The sequence below is a fragment of the Diabrotica virgifera genome, chromosome 4 (genome assembly GCF_917563875.1).
Source record: "Diabrotica virgifera virgifera chromosome 4, PGI_DIABVI_V3a".
Taxonomy (NCBI): domain Eukaryota; kingdom Metazoa; phylum Arthropoda; class Insecta; order Coleoptera; family Chrysomelidae; genus Diabrotica; species Diabrotica virgifera.
The window spans coordinates 131,113,626-131,125,991 of NC_065446.1; the positions used below are offsets into that span (position 1 = coordinate 131,113,626).

Here is a 12,366-nt window from a genome sequence, read left to right on the forward strand (position 1 = left end):
TAATATATTATTTTCTTACATTATATTTACTTTGTTTTATTTTAATATTTTAATTCCACAACAATCAAACTAATTTGATTATTGTTTGTGAAATATTGTTTAAACAGTTGCATATGTTTAAAAATAATAAACTTTTATTCTCTAACTTAAAATATATGAACAAAGAAAGTTTTTGACAAAAAAAGGGTTATTTCAAAGGACAGAGCACATGATTTTATTTTGCAATAAACAAATTTATTTATTTATATCGAAATGTGCTAAAAATTAAAATGTGTCAATCATTATCAAAGGTCATTGAAATGCCCAATCAGAGCAAACTATACGCTGTCCTGCGCGTAGCACCAAAAAAATGTGTATTTAAAAAAATTCCTGACGCCGTAGTGGTTAACCGATTTTAATTTTGCAAATTTCAAATGAAAGGTACGGTATTCTTCTATATGCAAAATAATTTGCTGTCTGCTCTATATTCAGTCCTGCAAGATTTTGAAAAAATTAATTTTTTTTGCAAAAGCTGGATTGCAAAATTTATTTTGCAAAATCTCAACCGATCTTAATGAAATTCACAGTATTGTTTTCTTATATCACAAAGTTTTTCTTGGTAAAATATGAAGGTCCTAAGTGTAGCATAAATGGTTGAAAAACGTATAATGCGAATATTTGTTTTTTTATCGTTTTTTCGCAATTATTGCTATTTTGCAACAAGGGTGATAATTTTTTAAATTTTTCAACGAATTTTTTATTGTAGGAAATTTAATTTTCCAAATTTTATGTCAGTACAACTTTTCTCAGAAATGAATACTTTCAAAGCTATAATCAAAAAACGAAAAAAAAATCGAATTTTTCCTTCATTTTTTGACATTTTGATTATTTAAACAATGTTCCGGACCTTTTTGAGTGGGAGGATAACTCAAATATTATTATATGAGTTATTTTCAAGCAATTTCTGCAAAAGAATATGAGTCACCTCTCAACGTCCAAATGTACTAATATTTTTACAGATGCGTCCTGGTCCATAAACTCAGACACAACTGGCTAGTGATTTTAGTAAGTAATTTTGCCACTTTGTTAAAATTGTCAAAAAATAATTACTAAATAGTTAATAATTACTATGGTTTGTTTTTAAACCAGGAGGAGTGATTCAAATTTACCGCGCTATAATGCTTGTTCGTAATTGGTCCAACCGCAGACAACTTTACTCCACCCTTATAAAATTTTGACACTAACGAGATTTATGAAATTTTGACAGTTTGGCATTTTATAGGTTAATTAAGTTATTTTTAGTCTGCTTTTATATAAAAAGCAGTTATTTTTAGAACTCTTTAGTGACGTAATAATATAATAAAATATTTATGGATTGTCGCCGAAGGCCGACATGATCAACCAAAAAAGAAGATGTATTTGGTGATGTTTCTAGTGACTTTCTTGGGTATGAATCTTTCTCTTTAGTTTACTCCTCCTGGTTAAAAAGCAAATTATAAATACTTAGTCATTTTGCCAATTTTGGCAAAATTGGCAAAAAACAAAAAAATGACCTACTAAAATCACCAGCCAGCTGTGTCTGAGTTTAGCGAACCGACTATACGCTGTAAGCTCGTACGTAGAGGGGATATTTACAAATTCGCGAGCGCCAATAGTGGCAAGTCTGTAAACGTTTACCGGAAATTTGATATAAAGGTCAAAGTGATTAATTTAAAATTAAAATTAAAAACATTAATTATAAAAAATATTAGTTGGTCAAAGCTGTGGTATATATTTTTACCTTAAATATACTTACGTTTTAAATACTGAATTTAAGTTTTTTTAATGTTCCGTAATATGTAATTAAAATTTAATCTAAAAATCTTAGCGCCATCTACACGATAATTGTGAAAGTATCCGAAGTAAGAAATTCATATTTTATCAATAGAACGTCAAAATGATTAGCAAAATCTTAAAATAATTGATTATAATTTAATTAATTTTTTGCGTTGTAAATGTTAAGCGATAACAATTAAATAATAAATTTAAAAATTACCGGTGAAAGTTGAATTAGTAATCCGCTAGGAGCGCCACCAGCGAAGCTCAGAGCGTATAGTACGTGTTTACAAGATGGGCACGTACTCATCTGACAAATACGATGTGCGCGAATAGCGCGCGTCGAGCGTTGTGCCTATGTATACGTACCTACCTTAATTACATAAGCAGCAGACAAATACAAAATATAAAACTATAAGAACAGTGCTTATCAATTTTATTAAAATATTCACGAAATAAAACGTATATTATAATAAAAAATCTGTTAAAATCAATTGAAGTGTTCGAGTATTCATATTATATTTTTTGGGAAGCATGTTCAGATGACAGAAGAATCAACAACTTTACAGATGATACAATGCTTTTCGCCAAATCTTTGAAAGAATAGTTAAAATTGTTAGAACGAATAGAATGAGAGGGTTAGCAGAGTTGTCCTAAAATATATCAAATTAATAAAGATTATAATCATAGAGACAAGAAATAGCAACTAGTCACACATTGTCAGAATCAATGAAGTGGTAAATCAATTTGTGTATCTAGGCACCCTGATCACCAACTGCAAAGGATACACAAAAAAAATAAAAAGGTCAGCCATGGCCAAAGGAGCAAAAACAAAGCTGAATAAAGTATGGGAAAATCACATCATCGCAATGGGTACAAATATAAGGTTTCTAAAACAATGGTCTTCTCAATTTTTCTACATGGATTTTAATGCTGGCCTTTAAAGAAAGTTATAATATATAATAAATGCGTTTGAAATGTTTAGTTGTCGAAGAATGTGGCGGATACTCTGGACTGCAAGAAGAACCAACGAGTCTATTTTTAGATACTTGCACGTTACATGCAGGCTTCGAAGCATTGTGGTCCAAAAGATCACCTGTCACTTTCGTTGTATGGTACTTAGAGATCGTCTGGAGGAGCTTACATTGCAAGGAATGGTGCAAGAAGTGAGAACCCGTGTAAAATCCCTAACAAAGTATATGGATCACATTACAAAATAGGTCGGAGCTTCACTAAACATTTGCTTAACAGTTGCAATAAATCATTAAAAATTCAATACAGCAACATGTCCGGATTATACAACCAACTAGAAAGAACAAAGATTTGGAAAGCTAGACTCAATAGATTCACAAATCACTTTTGGAAAATGGGGATTAAATAAATTTTCCATTGTGGTTACAATCGTGCTGGGACCAGTGACTTAAACATGCAGGTCCACACATTTTGGAACTCCTTTGACAGATTCAGCATCACTTTCAGCGTCAATGCCCATCTCTCGTTTTCTTCTCTTTTGTTTCCGTACGAAACTTTCCACCACGGAACTTTGTCGTTTGAGGCTCCTTCCGGATATAATACTTTCTTGGGCTTTTTGAAGTTCATTACTTTCTTGTTTAACTAAAGCTGTAACTGCTGTCTCCAAACCAGATATGGATTCATTTCTACTATTTCTGCTAAGGTGTTAGAAGTTCCCAGTTAGTAGGATTGGCAACGTCTCACGTAGTCCGTTTATGTTCATTATTTTTACTGTTGGTTATAGTGAGTCATGCGTAGACTCTGTCGCTCACGTTCACGCCAAAAAAGTGTACTCTTGCTCACAACGCGACGGGTCACGTCTTATTCGGTCATGAATCCGGTATTTCAACTAACGTACGCGACACTATCAGGTATACAATATACATATAAGTGCATACCTCAATTTTATTTATCTAGCCATAATGTCCACTACTTTTAAATAAATTACAATATTTTTTTCTTTGTATAACATATTTATTTATTGTTTCAGGTCCGATCTCGGAGCCTCAACCATCTAGACAATTTAGAGATGAGGCAGGGAGTGGTGTCATCAGTAGACGTCGCTCTAAAGGACTCCAGATCGGAACCGGATTGCACCAGACCATTGCCTGTACCTTCAGCGTGTCAGGAACCGGGTACGCCAACAACAAATATACCACCCGCTAGAAAACATATGCTTAGTAGGTCACAGGTAAGTCTTAAAATAATTTCCACAACTGATCTGCTAATATGTTACAGGGTGATTGATTAGTGGGGTAAAGCTCAATAGATCCGCTCTACTAATAGATAGCAATAAAAGGTTATAACCAAAATTGTAGCCAACTTTGAGCTTCATATTACGAAATTAGTTAGAATGTTACAGGGTGTTTGATAACACAGTGGCAGACCAAACTTTTGTTTTTTAAATAGAATACCCTATATTTTATTTTATATTCGAAATCCTCTTAACTTCTCCATCACAAAAATATAAAAGTTTGTTATGTTATACAGGGTATTTATAAAGTTATAACCCATTTTATATGAAAATCGTAACAAGTTCAACTCCCTGTATAAGTAAAAATAAGCAAAGCAGCATTGGTCTATTAATGCCATATTTTTTATGTATTGTCAAAATTTTCAAAAATTATTGACATTGCTATTTTTTTATATCAAACACAGGGTGAGTCAAAACGCAAGTACATTATTTTCTCAGTAATTTTAAATAGAACACCCTATATTCTATATCACTATTAAAAAGTACCATGACCGTACTTTAATTTTTATATAACATTCCCTATATTAAAATTTATTAGTTTTCGAGATATTTTCATTTTTCCAAGCAAATTATTTTAGGTGTCTAAACTTTTCCATATTAGAGAGTTATTTTTGCCAACGTCTTTTAAATCGGCCTGTAATAAAAGATCCTTTATTTTGACATATAAGCATGCGCAGTATTGCGTCTTTTATTTTTGTCCTTTATTATTTAAGGAAAATTAGAGGACACCGTTCTTTTAATAAAAGTTCCTTTATTTTGACATAACGTGTCAAAAATGTGAAGAAAGGTTTAACTTCACTTGTATTTTGAATTTATTTTGTCGCTTCTTTGGATTGATAATAATTTATGTATTTTGGGATTAATATTTGATTAAACTTTCATCATTAAAGTTGTATGTTGGGTTTTATTTATTAAAAATAACTCTAAGTAATATTCTCAGATATAGATTATTGATGTTTTGACCCAAACGAATATAAAAAAGAACATTTTATTGAAGCTTGAGTTATTACAAAAAGTTGTTTTTTTTTCTCTGATTTTGGCTTTGGTTTAGAACTAGAACCTTTAGCCACGTAATTGTATAACTTATCACTAAGTCAGGGGAGTAATGTGTAGTGTGTGTGTTGAGTAAGTGTCTTGTTACTTTGCAAAGTCGACGTCATTGTCTTTGCAAAGAGACGCTAATTGTTTCCGAACGTCTGCGGTCCCTCTGGTGAGTACCGATCCCACAAGGACAGAAACTATTTTTCATTTATTAATTTATAATAAATGAAAAATTTCTGCCCCTGGTAGGATTCGAACTCCCGACACAAAAAGTTGTAAAAAGGAATATTATGTAAATAATTTGAAAGGGTTACTAATTAAAATGATCAGACATAGAATATCATTAACTCATTTATTAAACTCAATATATTTTTAATTTTTGTATAGTAATAAATATTTATTATAGATATACGAGGTAATTTCAATAAATTTTAATGAAGGTTAGGATTTGTTAAAATTCCAGATTCATAGTAGAGGTCAATTCAACAGATATATAACAACAGGTTAACAAAACAAACAAAGGTTCAAGTATTTATTTTTGAAAATTTAATCTTTTATAGATTATTAACTATAAAATTTTTAATCACGTATTAATACATTTTCATGTCATCTTATTTTTTTGGTTCCTATCCGTTTCCAATGTTGCAAATCGTATTAGCAATCATAACCTTGCTAGCTGCGATTCGAAACAGTTCCATTGATATTCTCCCTCTATCGGGTTTTCGCTTACCTTTGACTGTACCTTGCAATATGTACTGCAGCAGGGAGTAACGGTGCTGATTTCTCATATGTGTCCCAAATACTGCAATTTTATGCGTTTAATGGTAAACACAATCTCCAATTCCTTCTTCATTCCTCATAGAACCTCCTTTTTCGTGATCCATTTCATGCCATCATCATTTTTTTATTTAAACACTGCCAAAAAAAAATTAATAAAAAACCACCATAAAGCTTAATTCTTCTATTATATTTTTGTCTATCGGGAAGTTTATCTGACAGATTAGATATTAGAGGTCTTTTCATTTCGAGATAACTAATTATTGGGGAGTTTATATAACAGTACCCTTGGTACACGACAATTAGACCGAAAGCAGTAGACCGAACTCATTGGACCGAAAAGCACTTTACCGAAGTCTCACTAGACCGAACAGCATTAAACCGAAATGGTACATACATACATTGAAAAAGATTGCAGTAAATAATTATGCTAAGGTTTTGAATATCTGTCTTTCTGTTTATTGTATTTTTTTGTATTATTTTATACATAGACTGTGAACAGTCTGATATAAAATCATTTTCATCCGTTAAACAAATTAGTGGACGTAAAAATAAATTAAGGGTAGAGTGACGTTGACACCATTTTAACTGTTTCTAATAACCATCCAAATAACATTTAGTTGGAATTATATTATTTTTCTTATCTCTTTTACTGCGACAAGTAAAAAGAAAAAGAAAAAATAAACAAAAGAAAAGCAAAAAAAGCAAAAAAAACCAACCTCTAATCTCGCCAGTACTTTGTGCTGCCAGTCCTAAGCCTGGTTAAAGGGTGAGGGCAGGTTGATGTTACCCTTGCTCAGATTACAACCCTGTTTGAGCACCCTGTATTATGTACCTATTGCTTTTAGGTCTCCTACTCTTCGGTCTAGTGAGGTTTCGGTAAAGTGCTTTTCGGTCTAATGATTTCGGTCTCTACAGTAAACCAGTATCCTTAGTATCTGTCTTTTCAGCTCCGGATAACTAGTTAACGGAAGTTTTTCTCTGTCAGATATCTATTAGTATCTAATCTCTCAGATAAACTTCCTGATAACTAGTTAACTAGAAGTGAAAAGAGAGGGACATAATGGATCGTAATGAACATATTTTAAACGATAAAAGATCAAACACCAATAGCATGTATATAAAATACTTAGAATAAGTCACCAATATAATGTCTATATTTATTTATAAATTTATTAACAACCTGCAGTACAATAAAAATAAAATTAGTTTAAGCTAGCTTTAAATGTCGAACAATATTTTTAAACAAACACACACACACAATTAAGTGGCACTAGATTAGCTACTGGTTGAAAATGTACTGCCACAGTTTCTATATGAATATCAAGAACATACTCATTTGCCAGTATTTCAACATTTTCTCTATTATCTACAGCAATATTATGTAAAACTGAAAAAGCTGATATTATTCTTTGAGCAAAAGGTAACTTGCATCTTATTATATGTTAAAATGGAAAATCTCTTCAAAATACCAAATGTTCTTTCAATAACAATTCTTGAAGGGATTTGTGATTGAAAAACACAACTTCTGTCTGAAAATTCTGTAATGGTGTCACAGTCATAAACAGGCGCGGATACACAGGGGGGTCAAGGGTTCCATAGACCCCCCTATTGTATTTAGTTTATAAGTATTTTTTTATTATTTATTATTGTTTTGTGTCAACCAGAGCTCAATTATTTTGATACCATAGGTATCTGAGATAACTGAATTTTATCCTTAGAGTAAGTGTGAGTCGTATGGCTAAATATGGACAAAAAAATATTTGCGGTACGTCTGACCCCCTATTATGAATTTCTAGATCCGCGCCTGGTCATAAGGTAGTTGTATACTGGATATCCACTATTCCCTAAAAATGTAAATTCTCCAGAAATTCCCCATTTTATATACCCATAATGCAAAAGTATTTAAAAGCTCCTAAAATAATATTTACAATTGCACTTCCATATTCCATATTATTGAATGATGAGTATTATGGGATATACTATGTTGGTCTCTAAACATCTTTAACTGACAAAATAATTAAATTTAACGTTTTACTCTTTTCAATTATTTATTTTCATTTGTATCAACAAATGGAATTTAATAGGTTATTTTTATATTTATAAAAATATTTCATGCATGTAATTTGTCAAAATAAAAGATTCCTTAACTGCGTTTGCAATACCACTCTTTTAGCGCCGTCCTTTATTAAAGTATCCTCTAATAAAGGATCCTTTATTATGCGCTGGCAATTAAGCCATGACTGAATTGACAATTGAATGCTATGCTGGAACAACGTTGTAACCGCCAATATTTTCATATGTGGGTTTTCCATGGAACAACGTTCTAAATGTGCAAAAGAATGTACTGCTGACTGTGGGGAATGTTAACAGACTTAATTTTGCCTGTTTTGGTAGTTTGAAAATTAGTCAACCTTCAACTTTCGGTGTAACAACGTTGTATGTGTTACAGTGGGTCGTCTTTCGCGCCAACTTTTCTGCACGTGTTTTGTAAATCAACGTTTTCAATTGTGTAATTTGTCATTTTGAGCTAAAATGGATGTTAGTATAACCAAGTCAGTGATTACCCAAATTAATAGAGGGAAAGCACGTTTCGTAATTTCAGGTGTACTTCATTTTTTATTTCTAAAACAACGTTTTAACCGCCTTACTTCCACACAACAACGTTTTAACCGACGCGGGTTTAACACGTTGTTCTTTTAAACTATCGCATATATTATGTTCATAAATGCTTGTTTTGTATAACCTAAGGTTATTTTTGTTGATATTAATGTTATCCATCCTATAATCTATCATATTACACTCATAAATAATTTTTTTCGACATAATCAATTATAAAGTGTTTTTTTCAATTTGCCAACAAAATGTGATTTGGCGTTTACAACGTTGTTCCAGCATAGCATTCCATTGACGATTTCTGATTATCAATCCGGTAATCAATGTAACAATGTAGCAAATAAAGAAATAAGAATAGTTTATTAGTAATAGGTACATTTTACAAAAAAAAAAACACAACCACAACATTCAACATTTTTGAAACAATTAAAAACTACTTTTGTATGTAAATGTAACAAATAAAGAAAAGAAAAATAATTTATTTGTAATAAATTTTACAAAAAAAAAAAACACACAGACACAAAATACAACAATTTGTGCAGACAATTAAACACTATTTTAGTATATAAATGTAACAATGTAGCAAATAAAGAACGAAAAATAATTTATCAGTAATACATTTTGCAAAAAAAAAAACGTTTGAAAAAATTAAAAGCATGAGCTTTTTAAATTAACACATCGAAATACACTAAAATGAGTTTGTAAATTAACACATCTAAATACATTTTTGTACATATTCTATTTTTCATCTCATCCCTTGTTGTTGGAGGTATTCTATAATTAACGTAACCCCAAAAAAATCAGTCCAGTTTATTAAATTCTGGTAATCTGGGTGGCCACCCTACTAGTCCATTGAAAAATGAAAATATCTCGAAAACTAATAAATTTAGAAATAGAGAATGTTATCTAAAAATTAAAGTACGGTAATGGTACTTTTCAATAGTGATATAAGATACAGGGTGTTCCATTTAAAATTATTAAGAAAATAATGTACTTGCGTTTTGACTCACCCTGTATTTGATATAAATAAAATTAGCAATATCAATCATTTTTAAAAATTTTGAAATACATAAAAAAATATGGCATCAATAAAACATTGCTGTTGTGCGCATTCTTATTTATACAGGTAGTCGAACTTGTTACGATTTTACGAAACGTTGATTACGAAACAAACCTTTATATTTTTGTGATGGAGAAGTTACGAAGATTTCGAATATAAAATAAATTATAGGGTGTTCTATTTAAAAAACCAAATGTTTGGTCTGCCACTGTGTTATCAAACACCCTGTAACATTCTAAATAATTTTGTAATGTGAAGCTCAACGTTGGCTACAATTTTTGTTATTAACTTTTATTGCTACCTATTACTATAGCGGATCTATTAAGCTTAACCCCACTAATCAATCACCCTGTAAAAAATTATAGTGTCCCCTGTATATAATTATCAGCATGGTGTACCATGGATGGAAACTTTATATTTTTGAAAGTAAAGATGATTCAGATTTAATTACAGCACAGGGCCTGCACTTGGTGTTTATACATACATATTGCGATTTTAAAGAAATCTCATCAGAGCGCCTGTGTAGCAACACTGAACTGGAATCAAATCTTTGTTATCTTTTCGGATGCCTTTTAGGATGTAAATATAAAGCAAAACAGAGTGATGAATTAGTCGACAAAGGAATCTAAAATTGAATTCACGACTTGTATTTATACTCACAAAAGTGAATAAAAATAAACTGAAAGTAAAGATGATTCAGGTTTGATTACAGCACAGGGCTTCCACTATGTTCTTATCCATCACTCTGTTTTGCTTTATATGTTTTACATATTAAAAGGCATCAGAGGACAATAACCCGAATTTTAGTTTTCCTCCTCTTTTGACTTCATTCATAGTTGCGTCTTTGGTAATTATTTTAATAATTACCCCGAAAAGATGACAATAAAGATTTTGATTCCAGTTCAGTGCTTCCACAGAGGTGCTCTGATAAGATTTATTTAAAATCGAAATACGCATGCGTACATAGTGAAGGCCCTGTGCTGTAATCAAATCTGAATCATCTTTACTTTCAGTATATTTTTATTAACTTTTGTGAGTATAAAAGAACTAGTTTGCTAAAGATTATTGTCACGGTGAACGACAAGTCCTGAATACAATTTTAGATTCCCTTGTTGGCTAATTTATCACTCTGTTTTTCTTTATATTTACATCTTAGAAGGCATCAGACGACAATAATCCGAATTTTAGTTTTCCACTTTTTTTAACTTTTTTTTTTCAGTTATTCATTTTTTTCAAAAAAATTATGTAGACGATTTTTTCAAAGTCAATATATTATACATTTACAAACATAATGTCTAAAAAACCTTTGCACACAATGAGCAGATATCGTTCTTTCAGTAATTTATATCTAAAGCAAATTTAGAAATACAGGTTTTTCACAAACAGTATGCCATTTCTTTTAAATTACTTTTAAATTTCCACCAAATTTGTTTTCGGAAAACAAAGCTATCAATGGCTTTTCATACATTAAACGTTATACAATCTCCTCGAGTTTCAAAACCGATAACACACGATAAATTTCGTTAATCGCTTATGTTTGGTTTATTCAAAGCCGTGGCGAACAGAACAGGTAACCGCTTTTTCTCATTAATATCTTGATACAAAACATTAATTGTTTTCTTTGCATGTCTTTAAACTAAGATTAAGGCCACACGGGCGATAATTTACGGCGCCGTAAGAGCAGTAAACCTGACGAGGCATTGGTTGACTAACTCCTATTTCGTCTATAATTGGTGGTTAGTCAACCAATGCCTCGTCAGGTTTACTGCTCTTACGGCGCCGTAAGGCTTTGGCCACACGGGTGATTTTTTATGGCGCCCATTCGTTTGACTACCTCCTCTACCAATTTCAGATAAAATCATTTCATCTAAAATTGTTGGAGGAGGTAGTCAAACCAATTGGCGCCGTAAATTATCGCGCCGTAAAAAATCGCTCGTGTGACCAAAGCGTAAGAGCAGTAAACCTAACGAGGCATTGTATGGATACGAGTATAACCAATTGTAGATGAAATAGGAGTTAGTCAACCAATGCCTCGTCAGGTTTACTGATCTTATATCATACTAGTGACCTCATGCGTCTGGAAGTGACGCCGTAATCGATGATTTTTTAAAGGGGAATAGGGTCGTGTGCTAGCTTATTTGAAAGACAATTCAATTCTCTATTCAATAATATAAACATTATGATAATTGACGAAGACGAAGTAGTTTTCAATCCTAATAGTAAATTATTAATATTGAAAATATTAAAAATATTACTAAAAGATTTTTAAATTGAAAACTTATTGGTACACTTTCCTGGTGACACCTCCAAGACTTCTACAATTTCCAAGTCAAATGGATGCTGCAGTGAAGACGAGAGGGAAGGAATTCTACACTATACAATTCACATCCCCTGTCTGCAGCTGGTAAAGTTCCAACGGAAAAATGCACCTAGTTACTCTACGGAGTAATACGACCATAAAATAAAAATGTATACCATTTTTATTCAGTTGCAGATGAAGGCTCCAATAAGAGCCGAAAATCGCGATTCAAGGGAGTGGACTGCACTCCGTATTCTAATTGAAAAGTAAGATTGTTTTGCCTTCGCATTGCAACTGAATAAAAATGGTACACATTTTTATTTTATATTAATTATTTATACAAGGTGTCCAAATTTTTTTTATATTAAATTAATTGAAACAAAAAGACGAATGTGCGTAATTTATTTCACTCAAAATACATTTTACTGCTGTCATAAAATAGAAATAAAATTTTTATTTGTGAAATAAACATTTCCTTTCGCTTAAATTAAATGTTCAAACTGTCAAGAGGCA

General features: G+C 31.4%; 1 protein-coding gene across 1 annotated transcript in view; it reads left to right on the forward strand.

Annotated features, from left to right (window-relative positions):
• LOC114334762 (pleckstrin homology domain-containing family G member 5) overlaps positions 1-12,366 on the forward strand; it is a 1,826,648-nt gene that overhangs the window by 838,279 nt on the left and 976,003 nt on the right. Inside the window, exon 6 of the mRNA XM_050649705.1 lies at positions 3,797-3,997. Coding sequence (XP_050505662.1) covers positions 3,797-3,997 — 201 coding nt within the window. The remainder of the gene's footprint in view (positions 1-3,796; positions 3,998-12,366) is intronic.